This window comes from Acomys minous (assembly GCF_964271855.1).
Source record: "Acomys minous genome assembly, chromosome: 16".
Lineage (NCBI taxonomy): Eukaryota > Metazoa > Chordata > Mammalia > Rodentia > Muridae > Acomys > Acomys minous.
In genome coordinates, this window is record NC_140498.1 from 85,103,817 (window position 1) to 85,123,010 (window position 19,194).

Below are 19,194 nucleotides of genomic sequence, written 5' to 3' on the forward strand. Positions count from 1 at the left end.
GTCTCTCTGTGTAGCCCTGGCTCTCCTGAACTCTCTCTGTAGACAAGGCTGGCCTCAAACTCAGCGATCCGCCTGCCTCTGTCTCCTGAGTGCTGGGATTAAAGGCGTGCGCCACCACGCCCAGCCCCAGCCCCAGCCCCAGCCCATGATATTTTAACTTAAGCTTCAGCACAAGGGTTCAGAGAGGCACTGAGAAGAAAGTAAGATGGGTGTGGCTTCCGGAGGAGACAGTCACAGAAAGTAAGACCTACCCACGAGTGTGTGTCAGCTCCTCAAGTGAGAGGGGCTTGACCTCAAACCTTGACAGGTTACTAAACTCTTGTAAACTCCTGGATGGTATCAGTGTCTTGTGCCTATGAGGCACCTCTCTGTGGGCTTTCACATAGCTCGTCGTGTCTCTTACTCAGGCCATCCATCACGGGGCTGGAGAGATGGCTTGGTGTTAAGGATGGCTGCTGCTTTTGCTGAGGACCTGGGTTTTATTGCCAGCACCATGTTAACTTACATCTCTAAAGTTCCAGAGGTGAGGGCTGGGAGAAAGGAGCCGAAAAATGGGAAAGACTGAAGTCTTATGCCATTGTTAACTTTACTCAGGGCCTCAGACAGTTTATACTCTGAAGTTTAAGAGAAATCACATGACGAAAGTTCCCATGAGTTCAAGCTGTATACAATCACAAGGACAAGCCACAAATGGCAAGCACATATTTTTCTATAGAGGCATATAAAGGATAGTTTAAACATTTAATTGAACCTGGCAGTGGTGGCGCACACCTTTAATCCCAGCACTAGGGAGGCAGGTGGATCGCTGTGAGTTAGAGGTCAGCCTGGTCTACAAAGTGAGTCCAGGACAGCCAAGGCTACACAGAGAAACCCTGTCTTGGGAAAACAAAACAAACAATAAACATTTAATTGAATAACACTAGTAAGCAAGGAAGAATAACCTGAAACAAGCCCCTTCCTATCTGCTACACCTGGAAGAAGCCAAAGACACATTCCAAGTACAATTTCATTTTGAAGACACTGAGGTCACAAGACTCTTGGTTCCTAACAAGCACTCAGAACTCTCACTCCGTTCTTGGTCCCTGTCCTGACACAATGGCTTCTTCCGGCCTCTCCAGGCACCAGGCACAGACATAGTCTATAAACATACATACAGGCAGAACACCCATGCGCATAAGTCCAGGACTTGTTTTATAGACCAGGCTAGCTTCGAACTCACAGCAATCTGCCTGCCTCTGCCTCCCGAGGGATTAATCCTGGGATTAAAGGCCTGTGCCACCACGCCCAGCCCTAATCTTTCAATATAGACACACATTTGGAGGGCACATCGATACTGTGTTCATTTAGCAGAACAATGTTAGTCGGCTCGTCCCTGGCTTGTCCACAAGCACTGGGTTCTTGGTAGGCATGCGTTCCCGCCTGTGGATCAGGCCTTAGATCTAAGCAGAAAGCAGTTGGCTGCCCCCACAGCAATGCCGCCACCATTGCACACAGAGAACTATCTTAATACCGGGTCACTATGATAGTTAACAGAGTTCACATCTGGGTAAGGCCACGGATGACCCCTCCCACAGCCCCAGAAGCCTATATATCACCTCCTAGTAACTATAAAAGGCCACCTTCAGGGAGCATGCTTCCTATTAAGTACCACCCTGATTTTTTCCCCATGTCCTGTGACCAGAGCATATGATGCCTTCAACAAGCTCTGGTGGACAGCCAACAATGGTGGCAATCACCTGTGCTATTTTGGGGTGGGTCTCTGAACTATTAGGGTTTTTAAAAGAATAAGTAAATTAAAAAAAATTTAAAATAGTATTATGTATACAGTGTTCTGCCTGCATAATCAGAAGAGGGTGCCAGATCTCGTTATAAATGGTTGTGAGCCACCATATGGTTGCTGGGAATTAAACTCAGGACCTTTGGAAGAGCACAAAGTGCTCTTAAGCTCAGAGCCATTTCCACAGCTGTTTTTATTCTTATTTTTTAAAAGATTTACTTATTTATTATGTATACAGATTTCATTATAGATGGTTGTGAGCCAACATGTGGTTGCCGGGAATTTAACTCATGACCTTTGGAAGAGCAGTCAGTGCTCTTACCCTCTGAGCCATCTCTCCAGCCCTCCACAGCTGTTTTTAATTTTGTTGTTGTTGCTTTTTCAAGACAGGGTTTCTCTGTGTAGCCTAGGCTGTCCTAGAACTCCCTTTGTAGACCAGACTGTCCTTGAACTCAGTGATCCACCTGCCTCTGCCTCCTGAATGCTGGGATTAAAGGTGTGCACCACCGTGGCTGGCATTGTTTTTATTCTCTTTTTTGGTTTTTCGAAACAGGGTTTCTCTGTGTAGCCACAGCTGTCCAGGAACTCTGTAGTCCTAGCTGACCTCGAACTCACAGCGATCCACCTGCCTCTGCCTCCCGAGTGCTTGGATTAAAGGCATGCGCCACCACACCAGGCTTATTCTTGACAACTAAAAAGAAAAAGAAGTGTGACCTTTCATAAGGTATGCCTTTATCTGTTTATATATCGTTACTTACGGCATAAACATATGTTTTTAGTGTGGGTACATAAGCCCACACCGTAGTCTAATGTGGAGGCCAGAGGGAAACTTGCAGGGGTTGGCTCTTTTCTTCTAGCGTGTTGGTCCTAAGGACTGAACTCAAATTGACAGGCTCAGAAGGAAGAACATTTAGTCACTGAGCCACCTCACTGATTCTTATTTTGGCTTCCTGAAATACAGTCTCACTGTGCAGTCTTGCCTTGTCTAAAGCTTGCTATGTAGCCCCGGCTGGCCTTACACTCAACACCCTACTACCTCTGCCATCTTGAGAGCTAGGATTATAGGCGTGCACCATCACTTCCAGTTGGGACAGGGTTTTTTTGTTTGTTTGTTTGTTTGTTTTTGTTTTTTCAAGACAGGGTCTCTCTGTGTAGCCTTGACTGTCCTGGACTCGCTTTGCTTTGTAGACCAGGCTGGCCTCGAACTCACAGGGATCTACCTGTCTCTACCTCTGCCTCCCAAGTGCTGGGATGTGTGCCACCATGCCGGCCTGCATTTTTAAATAGCAGTTCTATGGAACAAGAGGCTTTCTGCGGTGGTTCACCTTCCTGGAGACTACTCACTTCCAGTTTGAACAGATGCTGGTGCTCCTTGGCTGGCACTCTGGGTTTTATGGTAAGTAACTGGGGAGGCAGTGAGAAGCCTGAGGCAGGCGGTGACAGGATCTGGCTTACGTTACAGTATCCACAGGAAACGGTAGACTGTATAGGATGCACACTGGATAACAAAAACAATCACATATAGTTGTTGGAGTAACTCTGTAGTACACGGTGTAAAGATTATCCTTGTATTATTCAAATGCTGATTTCTGTGCAGGTGCAGATCTGATTACAGGTGGGACTTAGACATTGCCATTTTTAAAAAAGATTTTTTTAAAAATTATTTATACAGTATTCTGCCTGCGTGTATGCCTGCTCACCAGAAGAGGGCACCAGATCTCATTATAGATGGTTATGAGCCACCATGTAGTTGCTGGGAATTGAACTCAGGACCTTTGGAAGAACAGCCAGTGCTCTTAACCTCTGAGCCATCTCTCCAGCCGGACATTGCCATTTTCAAGAAGCATCTCCTGTCTCAATGTTTTATAAACATTGTTCTCCATCACCTTCTGGTTGGTTTTGATAAGAATCTGGTGGCCAGTAAGCTGAGGCAGGGTTGGGAGGCAGGACATCCGCACATGGGAGGGGTGGAAGGCGGGAGGACAGGGGTGGTGTCCCAGGTGGGGACCAGAGAGAAGCGGAGGTGCCATCCAGACACAGATGAAGAAGCAGGTACCAGGATGAGATTAGGATGGACAGGTGGCTGGGACATAGGCCAGGCTAGTATTGTCAGATTTAAATAACTCAGAATGTGCCTAGCTTAGTGCCATAAGCTAATAATAAATATAGTAACTCTCTGTGTCATTATTCGGGAGCTGGGGTGGGCACAGAAAGCCTACACTGTTACATATAGTCAAGTTATCATCCGTGTAACAACAAAGACCATGGAACTGAGTATTTGAGTTCTCAAACATAACTTCTCTGGCAAACCCTCTACCCTGTCAGAATTCTAATTCCCCCAAGGAAACCTGGGTGAAGACTGGGAAGCAGCTCCTATGGGCTGAGCTCCAGGTCCAGCAAAGCCTGCAGACTCATTTCTATTTGTGACAATCTAGTGCCACCATGTGATGCCTTCTAGTGTTTGCACACTTGCAACCCAGTACACCCAAGCATGCCTGGCTCTCAAGCGTGTGGCCTTTTTACAACACCAGAGAGAGAACACTCAGCCACCGAAAGCAATACTCTGAACAGGGTTCAGTGGCGCGTGCCTGGAATCCCAACACTTGAGATGCTAAAGACCATGCCTGAGTAACCTAACAAGACCCTTCCTGCAAATAATTAAGACGTAGAAACTCATATTTTTAAAGGCTTATGCCAGGTACACTAACAAATACTTTTAATACCAGCACTTGGGAGACAGAGGTGGGTAGAACTCGAACTCGAGGCCATCCTAGGGAAACTGTATAGAAAACAAAGGCTTATAGTAAGGGTTGGCAAGATGACTTAGCATTTAAGTGCACATGCAGAGGTCCAGAAGTCAATTTCCAGCAGCCATGTGGCTCACAACCACTTTTTACTCCAGCTCCAGAAGATCCAACACCATCCTCTGGCCTCCAAGAACTCCTGCACTCATAAATACATGCACACACTATTAAAAAAATAAAATTAGGGGGATGGAGAGATGGCTCAGAAAGTAAGAGGTCTGTTGTTTGAAAGGTCCTGAGTTCAATTCCCAGGAAACACCTGGTGGCTCACAACCATCTTTAATGAGATTTGGTGCCCTCTTCTGGCCTGCAGGCAGAATACTGTATAAATAAACAAGCCATTTATTTAAAAAAAATTTAAAAATAAATAAAACAAATAAAATTATCTGGGTAGTAGTGGCACACATTCAAGGCCAGCCTGGTCTACAGAGTGAGTCCAGGACAGCCAAGTCTACACAGAAAAACCCTGCCTTGAGAAAAAAAGACACACCAAATCTTAAAAATCCTTGGCTATACTAGGCATGATGGCACATGCCTTTAATCCCAGCACTCTGGGAGGCAGAGGCAGGAGGCTCACTGTGAGTTCAAGGCAGTCTACAAGGTGAGCCCAGGACAGCCAAGGTTACACAGAGAAACCCTGTCTCAGAAAACCAAATAAATAAATAAATAAATAAAAATGCCTGGCTACTATAATTTTCTCTGGTGATATCTATCTATCTATCTATCTATCTATCTATCTATCTCTCTATATATAGGTAAAGCTGCTGCTGTTGTATTGGTTTCCACTGTCTTGACTCATGTTCCCTCACTCTTGTGCTAAATTCCTCTGCATTGCTGAGCATGTATAAAATACATTATTCTCATTTCTTCAGTTATCATTGATTGTCTACTTCTTTAAAAAAATATACAATGTTTTCTCATGAAAAATAGCATCCTAGCTGGGTCTGGAGGTGCACAGCTATAAACCTAGCTCCTGGGGAATAGAGGGAGATAAACTCCACCCCAGGGGATAGAATGACACCTCAAGACTAACAGCAGGAGGAAGGCAGAGTCGGAATTCCTTGGACTTCCAGGACAGCCAGTAAAACCAACCAAATGAAGATTTCCCCCCCTTTCAGAAAGGGTTTCTCTGCACAGCCCTGGCTGTCCTCGAACTCGCTCTGTAGACCAGGCTGGCCTCAAATTCACAGAGATCTGGCTGCCTCTGGAATGCCAGGATTAAAAACGTGCACCACCACTGTCCAGCTAAATGAACATTCTTAATGGGAAGTTGATCCTAACATTGAACAGACCAAAACATTTCTCTCTCAGATCAAAGACAGTAGAGTCCCATGTAGCCTTCCAGACAACCTCACTTGCAGATTACTTCTGTCAGTTGTTAAAAAAAAAAACTTTTATCACTTTTACTAACATGCAACTGACTCTTGTAACTCACCCATTTTCAGAATACCGCTAGGTGTTCTGCTGGGGTGGCGCTGTGCTGGGGTGGCGCTGTGCGCGTACCTCTCACCAGGCTGCTTCTGCTCTGCCCGCCCCCCCCCCCCAGCTGCGGAGAGTACTTTTCACTGGGGCTTTTCTCAGCATGGATCATGGGTGAGTGTAAAGAAAACCCAGGACTTTGAGGCCAGCCTGGCCTACAAAGTGAGTCCAGACATCCAGGGATGCACAGAGAAACCCTGTCTTGAAAAACAAAACAAGCCAGGCGTGGTGGCGCACTCGGGGAGGCAGAGGCCGACAGATTGATGTGAGTTCGAGGCCAGCCTGGTCTACAAAGCAAGTCCAGGACAGCCAAGGCTTTACAGAGAAACCCTGTCTTGAAAAACCAAAACCCACCAACCAAACAAAAAACCAAAACAATAAAGCAGACAAACAAACAAGCAAAACAACAACAACAACAACAACAACAAAAACCAAAACCAAAAACCCAGGACGACATAGCAAGACGCCACCAACCAACGTGTAGTGAGTGCACTGGGCCCTGTGGACCCTGGGCGGCCAAATTTCCCCACTTCTGTTTTGTATGTAGAGCTTATACTGGTACTTAGAGGAGCAGCAAAAAAGATGTGTGTCCTACTTCCCAGAAGCTTGAGTGTCACCTTACTTTTGTTTCTGAGGTAAATTTAGGAGGTTAAGAAATACATCCCTGGGGCTGGAGAGATGGTTCAGTGGTTAAGAGCACTGCCTGCTCTTCCAAAGGACCCTGGTTCAATTCCCAGCACCCACATGGCAGCTCACAACTGTCTGTATCTCCAAGATCTGACAGCCCTACACCAACACATGTACATAAATTAAAATTAAATGAAATATTTTAAAAAAGAGAGAGAGAAATACAACCCGGACACCAACAATACCAGAATAGGCAAACTCCTCACAGGACAATATTCTTGGCTGACCCACGCCTTTTTTTTTTTTTTTTAAAAGATCCTTCTAGCCAGGCCTGGTGGCCCACACCTTTAATCCCAGCACTCAGGAGGCAGAGGCAGGAGGATTTCTGTAAGTCTGAGACCAGCCTGTCTACAAAGTGAGTCCAGGACAGCCAAGGCTACACAGAGAGACCTTGTCTGGGGGTTGGGGGAAGATGGGTATGGGAGGCAGAGGCAGAAAACCACAAGGTTGAAGCTCTGTTGAGCTAAACAGCTAGGATCAAACAGGCAGTGTGACTAGAGACAAGGAAAAGAAAACAAAACAGCCGATTAAAAAAATAACTTTATTGGCCAGGTGTGGTGGAGCACACCTTTACTCTCAGTACTAGGGAGGCGGAGGCAGAGGCGGGCGGATCTTTGTGAATTTGAGGACAAGGTGAGCTCCAGGCAGCCAGGACTACACAATGAGGCTCTCAGCAGCCTCACTCTCACCAGGGTTATGTAACCTTTTAAAGGGCTGACAGTGCTGGAGACACCTGGGGGGGGGGATGGACATGTGTCATTTTGAGTGCCGCGGCACTTTTCCTTTCTCTCATAGGCAGTCCCATGTTTCCCTGTTCTCAGGAAGCTTAACAGCATCTCACGTAGACATCACCTTCCCAGGCAGTGGGACAGACCTCTTAGCTGGGAGTGCCAGCCATCCTTCCAACCTATGCCTGGCATTCTTTCAGGTCCCTTAACCCCTTTGTAGGCAATCCCTGGCATCCAATCCTTTTCTGGCGTAGCATATCAGGTGTCTTCCATCTTTCTTTCTTTCCTTTTTTTGGGGGGTGGGGGGTTTTGGGACAGGGTTTCTCTGTGTAGTCCTGGCTATCCTGGACTCACTTTTGTAGACTAGGCTGGCCTTGAACTCAGTGACCCGCCTGCCTCAGCCTCTTGCTGCAATTACAGGTGTGCGCCATTACGCCCAGTTGTCTTCCATCTTTTTGTAAGGCAAATGATTAACATACTCAAAGACTAAAATTATATAAAACTTACTATGGAGTAGTTTATTTACTACATGTGTACATGTTCCTGTGTATGTGTGTGTGCACCAAGACATGTATAACAGGTTGCCCTGGGCTGTCTTTTTTATTTTTAAGGCTTATTTATTTTTACATATGAATGCTCTATCTGTATGTACATCTGCAGGCCATAAGAGGGCATCAGATTACACTATAGATGGTTGTGAGCCACCATGTGGTTGCTGGGAACTGAACTCAGGACCTCTAGAAGAGCAGACAATGATCTTGACTGCTGAGCCATCTCTCCAGCCCAGCCTGGGGTGTCTTATTCAATTGCTCGCCATCTTAGTTTTGACACAGTATCTCTGGCTGAGCTTGGAGCATGCCATTTCCTGGACTGGCTGACTAGGTCTCTTCAGGGTCCTGCTGTAAGGAGCACAAGCCGCAGTACTTCTAATGTGGGTCCTAGGATCTTAATTGAGCCAGTTATGCTTGCTTGGCAAGGACTTTAGCAATGGAGCCATCACCCTAAATGGAGACAGGATTTTTATACATGGAAGGAACAGGAACTTAAATACAGGATTATTTTTCAAGAGGGAAGGGGAGATTATTTATTTTTATTCTACGGAGTATGTGTGTATGAGTGTTTTTTGTTTTTTTGTTTTTGTTTTTGTTTTTTCCCCGTCCTCCGAGACAGGGTTTCTCTGTGAAGCCTTGGCTGTCCTGGACTCGCTTTGTAGACCAGGCTGGCCTCAAACTCACAGAGATCCACCTGCCTCTGCCTCTCAAATGCGAAATTACAGGTGTGCACCAACATGCCCAGCTGTGTATGAGTGTTTTCCTGCGTATATGTGTGTATGTGCACCATGTACATGCCTGGTACCCATGGAGGCCAGAAAAGGGCAGCAGATTCCTGAGAACTGGACTAGGTCCCCTGGAAGAGCTGCCAGGGTTCTTAAGTGCTGAGACACCTCTCCAGCCCCTGAAAGTGAACTATTTTTGCATTTTGTTTTCTTCACGTACCGTGCAAAAACCCAAAACCAACCAACCAAACCCCAAAACCAGAACTCTACAAATTACACACGGAATTTGATACTGGTATCAAACATTTATTAATTCAGCACGTGAGATATTTCAGTCATAGTTATGATAATACTGAGTGTCTTAGTTATTCCTTGTAGGATAATTCATATGTTGCAATAAATATGATTAGCTAGTGGCAGACTCCAAACTTCTTGCTTTTGAAAAATTGTTTGATTTACTACGATCCATCAAGAAACGTCTAAATAGGGGAAAAAACAGAAGCACAACTCATGAGTGTCAGGGCTTCATTATCATTGTTATTACCTTTACCGTGTGAGTGTGAGTGTGCATGCACACGAGTGTCAGAGGATAGCTTTGTGGGGCTGGTCCTCTCCTTGCCCTGTGAGTCCTGGGGACCAAGCTCCTAAAATCATCTTCCCAGCCCCACTTCAGTTCTTGAAACAGAAAGTTGTTAGACACGTGCCAGAACTTACGGCTCAGCTACAGGGTGAAAATACACATAAAAGCACCTCGCATGGAAGATAGGTACGACTAGAGAGAAACAAACCTTAAGGGCTACAAAACTGTGCTGTTATGGTGTCACCATGGGGGGTAACTGATCTCCACCTGGTGGCACTGTTGACTCAGCTCACTAAGGTGCTTCCAGCCCCGGATGCTCCCGGCTGACTGTCTTGAGACCGAGCAACTTGGTGACATCATGTTCTGTCTAGCCAGGCTGAGGAGCCAGCGGCCGTGGACTGGAATCTTGGAAACGGAGCCAAAACAAATGTTTGCTCCGTTGAGCTGTTTCTCTTTAGTATTTTAACAACATCTAACCAGCATAGCCACAGAGCACAACTGACTGGACATGACTTATGGAAGGGAACACAACACAGGTGCACTGTAGCATGTCAAGAGGTCCTGGGGTCCCCTTCACAGATGGGTCATTAGGCAGCAAATGACTGAGCCTGTGGGCTTTAGTGACACTGTGGTTGCTCTAATATCCTAGATGAACTCACTGTTCATCGTCGGGGCCGGCAAACCAAATGTAGCACAAATAACGATGTGCACATAATAGTTGGGAATGGAGCTGGGCGTGGTGGCGCACGCCTTTAGTCCCAGCACTCGGGAGGCAAAGGCAGGAGGATCTCAGTGAGCTTGAGGCCAGCCTGGTCTACAGAGTGAGCCCAGGACAGCCAGGGCTATATAGCAAGACCCTGCCTTGAAAAAAAAAAAAGAGCGTGATGATGATCATAAATGATGCCAGTCTACTCACCACACATACTTTTTTAACCATTCCTTTAGCGTGTGTTCCAGCTTAAAGAACACATTTTATGGAGTAGCAGAACCCTCAGCACACTCATGCATGCTTCCTGTGTCTTTTACCAGCATCAAGAGAGCACACTGGGATACTAAGTGACAGACCAAGACCAAGACCATGTAGATCTGTGTAGATACACCGTGATTTTGCTGTAACAGTGCTCAGAAGGAAACTCCACAGTGATAAGTGGATGTACATGCACATAAAAATCACACTTATGGGCCGGGCATGGTGGCGCACGCCTTTAATCCTAGCACTCTCGGGAGGCAAAAGCAGGTGGATCTCTATGTGTTTGAAGCTAGCCTGGTCTACAAAGAGAGTCCGGAACAGCCAAGGTTATACAAAGAAACCCTGAAAAAAAGCCCAGAAATAGAAATGGTAGGGCTGGCAAGGTGCTCAGCACATAAAAGTGCTTGCCACGTAAATCTGATAATCAGAATTTGATCCCCAGAATCCGCAGTGGAAGGACTGACCTCTAAATCTGCATGCATGAGCACTCGCAAACACACACACACACACACACACACACACACACACATACACACACACACGCACGCGCACATTTAAAAGCATATAAATGGTCTCAGATTTGAACTGAAGCAATTATTAGCTGGCTTACCTTCAGAATTTCACAGGGAGCTGCATCTGGTGGTACAGGCTTTCCACAGTGCTTTGAATACTCAGTTATCAAAGCTGAAGCTTCATTTAAACTGTGGAGGCAGAAAGAACAAGACAGGTGTGAGAAGCCCCTTGGAGGGTGATATGTGGTGATGACATCAGCAGTGTATACAGACGTCAAAACATACAAGCTTTGTTCTTCACATGGACATAGTCTATTACACAGATCAACTGAAAAATAACATTCATTAATGACAACGTAATTATGACTGCATCTGAGGATGAGGGTCACGGTGTGGAGGAGACAGGGCACCCCTGAGTGACCAGCTGGAGCTCGGAGCCATGGCCACTGCCTCTGACTACACTCTCCCTTCTAGAGTGTCAGCTGGAATTTTCCTTCTTTTTACTTTCCATATCCAACCTTGGCCGCAGCTCAAGCAGCTGATTATTGTGGGTGTAGTCAGCTACCCAAGCTTAGCAGGAGCCACGCGTTACATAACTGCATCAGCACTCCACACAAGCATCTGAGGAATAGAGTTGTAATTTAGGGTGCAGTGCTGGACCCAGGAAGCTCCTTTAATTACGGGGTGACAGAATCATGTCCCAGGGTTCCAAGCTGCAGGAAAATGAACTCCTGGGAAAGCTTAATGCTGCAGCTTTTGGTTACAACCACATGCTTTATAATAAGATTTTTTTCCAGAGTCAAGACACATTTTAAGGAGATTCTACAGTGAATCGTGTTCCCTCCGTATTAACTTACCTTAATTCATTTGCCAAATAGTTTACCAGCTCAGCGATGTTGTTGGTGTTTATCATATGCCACTTCAACAGCTGGAAATACTTTGTCTTTGCCAAAATCCCAAATTCCTTCTTACTTATGACATGATTCAGAATCAGGCTTCTGATCTATGGAATATTACCATTATATTAAAAACATGCTTAACTCGAAGTCCTTCATCTATACGACCCGTTTCTGACAGTCAGAAATTAAATTATCGGTGCTCTGGGATCAAGCCTCTGGGAGGGGTGGGTGTGGCTTCACACAGTGCACAAATAGAAAGCCGTTGCTATGCACTTGGGGATTTTTTTTTTAAGTGAGGAAGAGAATCTAATTACAAGTATTTACGGGTACAGGTTTCTCCAGGGGGCACAGCAGTAAACAAGACAGCCAGGGTACCTTCTTTTTTTTTTAACATAATGTTGGGGTTGAGTCCAGGTTCTTGAGAATGCTAGGCAAGTGCTCTACCACTAACCACACCCTGAGCCAGAAAATATTACTTGGGAGATAAGAATTACCTTCTGTGATTACACAGAGCAAAAATGAAACAAGCTGTCTCTTACTTGATGTGAAAATCCTGCTAGTTGGCCCGTGTTCATATGTTCTTCTAACTGCTGTAAAATGATCTGAGCATCACATGAATCCAGGAAAGTCTAGGAAAAAAAAGAAAATTAAAGCATAATTTAAAAAGTGTTACAGTGGAGGCAGAGGCAGGTGGATCTCTGTGAGTTCGAGGCCAGCCTGGTCTACAAAGTGAGTCCAGGACAGCCAAGGCTACACAGAGAAACCCTGTCTCGAAAAACAAAACCAAGCCGGGTGTGGTGGTTCACGCCTTTAATCCCAGCACTTGGGAGGCAGAGGCCGGCGAATCGCTGTGAGTTCGAGGCCAGCCTGGTCTACAAACACAGAGAAACCCGGTCTCGAAAAGCCAAAAAAAAAAAAAAAAAAAAAAGAAAGAAAGAGAAAACAGGGGCTGGAGAGATGGCTCAGAGGTAAAGAGCACTGACTGCTCTTCCAGAGGTCCTGAGTTCAATTCCCAGCAACCACATGGTGGCTCACAACCATCTATAATGTGATCTGATGCTTTCCTCTGACATGCAGGTGTACAAGCAGGCAGAGCACTGTATATATAATAATAAATAAATAAATCTTTAAAAAAAAAAAAAAGAAAGAGAAAACAAAACAACCCCCTCCCCCCAAAAAAAAGTGTTACAGTAATTGCTGTCAAGCCTAGGAGGCTTTTAAAAGTTTTCAGATTCTTTTTTTTTATAATATATTTTATTAATTTATTCATATTACATCTCAATTGTTATCCCATCTCTTGTATCCTCCCATTCCTCCCTCCCTCCCCATTTCCCCTTACTCCCCTTCCCTATGACTGTGACTGAGGGGGACCTCCTCCCCCTGTATATGCTCATAGGGTATCAAGTCTCTTCTTGGATGAGATTCTTTAATTTGGGAGCTGAGCATGAAACCACTTGGTAGAGTGTCTGCCCAGCATGCATCTCCACATTCTAGCCCAGACTTAAGGCACGGGGCACAGTGGGGTGCACCCGGAGTCACAGCACCCAGGTGGAGAAGGTTGTACTTGGCTACACAGTGAATTTGAGGCCAGTATGGGACACGTGAGACCTTGGTCTAAGAAAGAAGGGTGGGGGTTGGGGAGAGAAAGGAAGGAAGGAAGGAAGGAAGGACAAAACCAGACCAAAGGAAGGAGAGCGGCGTTCATCGGAGCCATGCAACTGCCTTCAGGGTCGTTTCCACACACACTTTCCTTTAAACTAAAAGCTCATCAGTTCTATTAGAAATCTTAAAAATAGGCAGGGTTTCTCTGTATAGCTATGGCTGTCCACTCACTCTGTAGACCAGGCTGGCCTCAAACTCAAGAGATCCGCCTGCCCCTGCCTTCCAAGTGCTGGGCTTAAAGGCGTGCATCACTACCACCAGGCCACTGCTTTAATTTCTAGTATACTTCTATTGATTAAAAAAAAAAAATTACCCAGACAAGTAGAAATAAGGGTGTTTATAACCACTTATGCAAAAGATAACACTGTTTATCAGGCATTTTCTATTGTGACAAAAATCTATTTAAATCCTGACGTTGAAAAGTAATAAAATGAAACCAGGTACAGTGGCACAGCACACACCTTTAATCCCAGCACTCGGGAGGGAGGTGATCTCTGTGAGTTTGAGGTCAGCCTGGTCTACAAAGTGAGTTCCAGGACAGCCAAGGCTACACAGAGAAATCTTGTCTTGAAAAATGCCAAAATAAGTAAATAAATGAAAACTAGTAAGACTTTAATACGTTTTTATGAGGAATCAGGAAGTTAAAGCCAAGCACAGATGGCTTTGAGAACATGCAAATGCAATGAATAGACAAAATAGCGAGGAAAAGTGTGCGGGGTCATTTACTCATCACCGTGCCACCTTGTCACCTAGGGAGGCAACAACTGGAACATTTCACAAGGATTTGTCCTAAGGAGAATTAGTTATTTTAAAAGTTCTACCTTAAGTGGGGTGGTGGCAGCACACACCTTTAATCCCAGCACTCAGGAGGCAGAGGCAGGCTGACCTCTGAGTTCGAGACCAGCCTGGTCTACAGAGTGAGTTCCAAGATAGACAGGGCTACACAGAGAAACCCTGTCTCAAAAGAAAAGAAAAGAAAAGAAAAGGAAAAAAAAGAAAAAGAAAGAAAAGAGAAAGGCTCTTTTCACAATGTTCAGGCTTTCACAAGTCTGCCTCTCTTTGTGCTCACATCCAGTTGCCTAATCGAGCTGCCCTCCGTGGAAGCTTTGGAGGCTTCCCCATCTTGCTCACTCTGACTACCCCCCCCCACACACACATACACACACACTCTCTCTCTCTCTATCTACATACACACACCCACTGAGGAGCCCTTTCCCTCACGGCTTTAGCTACCAACCTAAAGCAGCCTCTAGCTTACCTTTCCTCCTGGCCTATCAAGCCTACAGTGGGTTAAGAGGCTGCTCCGCTGTTCTTTTCGGTGAGAAGAAAGGTCTATCTACGTAGCCCTGGCTGGGCTGGAACTCACAGAGATTCACCAGCTTCTGCCTCCTCAGTGCTGGGATTAAAGACGTTAAAGACAGGGCCACACCTGGCTTGAAGACAATCCCGCTAAAACGCTGTTTTTCTCACAGAAACAGAATAATGTTCAAACTCCTCTCATTCTGAGATATCCCTCAGCTGCACCTCAATCTTGTTCCTTCCCATTAGCTGGCCTCACTCACACTGAGTATTCATGCCCTATGGGTTCGGTGAAAGAAAAGGCAGTTTTCTGAGGGACACGCAGTCTGTCCTGGCAACCCCAGGGGAAGACAAACAAGATACCTTGATCTGCTGGTGCCTTTTTTCAGAGTGAGGCATGAGCATTAGACAGGCCAGTGCAAAAGCCGGAAGCTCTAACTGCACATACTGCTTGGCGACTCCCATCATGTCGAGGTCATCTGAAACTGGACACCTTTGAGAGGGTGCGGGAATTAGTTAATGGCTTGACGGACCTACTAGAGCACATTGGCCTTTCTCCATGCCCACAGATGTTCCCCGTCCACTGTCGATTACTTTAAAGGCCTATGCGCTGGTACACAGCATGTTCTTACTAACAAGGAACAAGCCTTTGAGAGCATTCCACAGCGAATGAAAGACTCTTCTTTGCCAGGCAGTGGTGGCGCACGCCTTTATTCCCAGCACTCAGGAGGCAGAGGCAGGAGGATCTCTGTGAGTTTGAGGTCAGCCTGGTCTACAAAGTGAGTCCAGGACAGCCTGGGATATACAGAGAAACCCTGTCTCGGAAAAAAAAAAAGTTCAAGTGGGGCACGGTGGTGCACACCTTTAATCCCAGCACAACAGGGAGGCAGAGGCAGGAGGATCTCTGTGAGTTTGAGGCCAACCTGGTCTACAGAGTGAGTCCAGGACAGCCAGGGCTACACAGCGAAACCCTGTCTCGGGGTGGTAGTGGGGCAACAAAAGCAAACAAGCAGAATTCTTAGTTTCTTGGTCAGAGAACACCCATGTACTTACTCGAGGACGGCGACGAGGCTCTCACAACAATCTGCTAACTGACTGGCTCTTAAAGGACAGGAGGCTAAAGAGAAAAGGTAATAAACACAGGTGCGCGAACATCAGAGGCCATCGTCAGCCGGGCATGGTAGTTCAGCCTGTGATCTCAGCCCGTGGGAGGCTGAGGGTGTTTAAAGCTAGCCTGGGCCACAGTGCAAAACCCTGTCTTCACACAAAACAACCCAGAAATGCCGCTGTGAGTGGTCGGAGACCGGAGGTTTACCTGAGAGCAGAGGGATCTGGATCACACGCTGCCAAGCTTTGCTGAAGTAGGGAACCTGTGGAAACAGGGCACCAGAGAATCCATGTCCACGACACGGAACGGCTCAATCCAAAGTATGTTATGGACGCCAGACTAAAATCACATGCCTGTGCTGCGTGTGTACAGACGTTTCCTCTGTCATGATTCCTACATGACGTTGTACAACTATTTATATAGCACTACAGTGTTAGGTGTTAGGAGTAATCGAGAGACTTAAAATACACACTGTAGGTGAAGGTGCCAGCTGCCAAGACAGACGACACAACCTGAGTTTGATGCCAGGAACCTGTGCGGCAGAAGGTGAGAGCCGACTCCTGTCAGTTGCTGTTTGCCTGCTACTCACACCACGTGGCACTCATCCACCCACATACACATGAGCACACATAAGCTAATTACGTAAAAATGTAATAAAAATTAAAAAATAAATTCATAAAAGGAAGTGGGTATGTTACATTCAAATAGCATGCCTGGTCATATATGGGACTCGAGCAAGGATTATGGCATCTGCAGGGTGGTGGTGTCCTAGAGCTAGCCCTCACAGAGATCAGAGCTCTACTAGATTTGCATACATTATTTGGTAATAAAAGAAAAGAAGGAAAATGTTGCAATGTAGTGTTAAGTTACAGGAGAGAAGCCAGCTACGGAAGGTCACATATTGTGTGAGCCATCTGATGTGAAATTTCTAACACAAATCCATACAAAGATGAGGAGACTCTGGGGCTGGAAGAAGGGGAAGATGGCCAACAGATACGGAGGCTCTTTTCTTTTTTAGGCAGTATTGGGGACTGGCCTCATGTAGGCCACCCTGAGCCCCAGCCCCAGCTCTGACGTGAGGAAAACGTTCTGCTATTAGCTAACAGCCATGGCTCTTCAACTTCAGAAACATAGTAAAAGCCACTTAATGATATGCCTTTGAAAAAGACGACCCTTACCTTAATAAACAAAGTAGCTCTGTGTGTCCTGAGACTGAATCATGTCCCAGGTGTGCCTGCTACATGGACGCAGCGCCTTTAGGGACGGAGCGATGACTCAGCGGTTAAGCGTTCTTGCTGCTCAAGCTGAGGGCAGGGTTCAGTTCCCAGCACTCATGTCAGGTGGCCCACAACTGCCTTTAACCAGTTCCAGGGGATCCAATACCCTTTTCTGGCCTCCTCGGGTACCATAATACATACACACACACACACACACACACACACACACACACACACACACACACACACAAAACAACTAGCACTTTAAAACATTTGTTTTAAAAATATAAAATGCATTTATGAATACACACAAACACCCCCCAATATGCTGTGTAACAGGAAGGTGCCTCTACAAGGATTAGTAAAGCAGAAATTGTATGTTTTACTTAGTATATTCTTACACTGTTCTAGTAAACTAAGAATAAATTACCTGCTTCTTTTTAAAACCTTTAAAAAAGTATGAATCTAGTTATTATGAGTGTGTGTTCACAAATGAGTGAAGGAGAGATAAACCTGTTTTTCTTATGATCCCAAGTGTGGGATGGGTATTTACTTAGTATATTCTTACACTGTTCTAGTAAACTAAGAATAAATTACCTGCTTCTTTTTAAAACCTTTAAAAAAAATAGTATGAATCTAGTTATTGTGAGTGTGTGTGTGCACATGTACAAATGAGTGAAGGAGAGATAAACCTGTTTTCTTATGATCCCAAGTGTGGGATGGGTATCGGTCTTGTGAGAGAACAGGTGAGGCTAATCTACTAGAAGGCAAGCCACCTCGTGCAGGAGCTTGATTGTTGCCAGCTGAAAAGATCTTGTGAACAGACTCTGGGAGGAGACATATAAGTGAGCCAGAAACAAGAGGCGGGGCCTTTGGAGACTTAGGATAGTTTTGGTTGTTCATCACTGCACTTCGAGACGCTCCTAGAGAGAGCCACTCGAGGGAAGGCTTCGGGCCTCCGGCTCCTGCTGAGGTTCCGGGTTCTGGTTACTCCAGGTTCCAGCAGAAGAAATCCTGCTGATCACGCCAGGAGAATCATTCCTCAGAACTGATATCCTTACGGTTTTGTTATTCTTTAATTTTCTTTTCCTATTATTTTGGTTAGTTGGGTTACAAGGGATGTATGCTCGGTTAATAAGTTTATAATAAAATATATTGGTTAAGAAAACTGAGCCTACAAGGGAGTGTGTATGCACCACAGTCACAGGACAACTTGTGGGTGTTTCTCTCCTTCTGTCATGTGGGACACAGGATTTGACCTCAAGTCGTCAGGCTTGGTGGCAAGTGCCTTTACCACTGAGCCGTCTCACTGGGCCCCAAATGATCTACTTCCGTACAGTGATTGTGTAGGCGTTCAACTCATGAGAGTGACAAAGATAAACAGAGAAAGCCGCCACCTTCCAAGACCATTAGGTCTGTGCGGGACAGTGCAGTGTGTACAGAGTGCAGCACGCTGTGAAACGCTAGCGCAGCGCCAGATGACTCATGAAGCCCAGACTCAGAGAGCAGCCTCTTCAAAGAGATGCACCGGCCGCTGAGGAGGCAAAGAGATGCACCGGCAGCCGAGGAGGCTGCAACTCCATCCTACGCCAACGTGCTCTGCTCTTTACCCAGAAGCTGAGTGCTCAGCACAGGGCACCCATAAACTCCACACACAAAGATTAAACATAATGAAATTTACCTCAAAGGAGAAGCACGTACCTGCCATAATGAAAGCACACTGGAAATGGAGGACAACACTTTCCTTAGGTAGGGAATCTGTAAAAGGAAAGAAAATTCAAAAATTTTAAGGATTACTAAGATACTAAATTTCAACACCTCAATACAAAATATTACTTTTTTTTTTTTTAAAGTGGGCCATACTCCCCAGCCCAGGCTGGTCTTAAATTCTTGGGTCATGTGTGGGGTTGCAGGTGTACAACTACTTCTAGCAATTGTGCATTTTTTTCTTTTTCTTTTTCTTTTTCTTTTTTTTTTTTGAGACAGGGTCTCATGTAGCACAGGATGGTTTCAAATCAGATATGCATGAGCATGACCTCAACTTTCTGATTCTCCTGCCTCCACCATGACAGTGCTGGGATTGCAGCCACAGGATCCTGGTGCTGGGTTTTTATGATGCTAGATATGGAAGCCAGGGCTTCATGCTGCCAGCCACGCAGCCAGCTGAGCTACTTTCCCAGCCCCTCAAGGTCATTT

General features: G+C 45.7%; 1 protein-coding gene across 2 annotated transcripts in view; it reads right to left on the reverse strand.

Moving 5' to 3' along the window:
* The window catches only part of KNTC1 (kinetochore associated 1), a 90,354-nt gene that overhangs the window by 8,935 nt on the left and 62,225 nt on the right, over positions 1-19,194 (reverse strand). Inside the window, exons 56-63 of one of the 2 annotated variants that reach the window (XM_084762646.1) lie at positions 18,700-18,756; positions 15,989-16,043; positions 15,727-15,790; positions 15,037-15,166; positions 12,252-12,341; positions 11,671-11,816; positions 10,912-11,002; positions 9,037-9,230 (exon numbers count right to left, since the gene is read on the reverse strand). In XM_084762646.1, the coding sequence (XP_084618772.1) occupies positions 9,210-9,230; positions 10,912-11,002; positions 11,671-11,816; positions 12,252-12,341; positions 15,037-15,166; positions 15,727-15,790; positions 15,989-16,043; positions 18,700-18,756 (654 nt within the window). In that variant the 3' untranslated portion in view covers positions 9,037-9,209. Of the gene's footprint in view, positions 1-9,036; positions 9,231-10,911; positions 11,003-11,670; positions 11,817-12,251; positions 12,342-15,036; positions 15,167-15,726; positions 15,791-15,988; positions 16,044-18,699; positions 18,757-19,194 lie in introns of those variants that run through there. The other variant, XM_084762645.1, reaches the window with a different exon arrangement.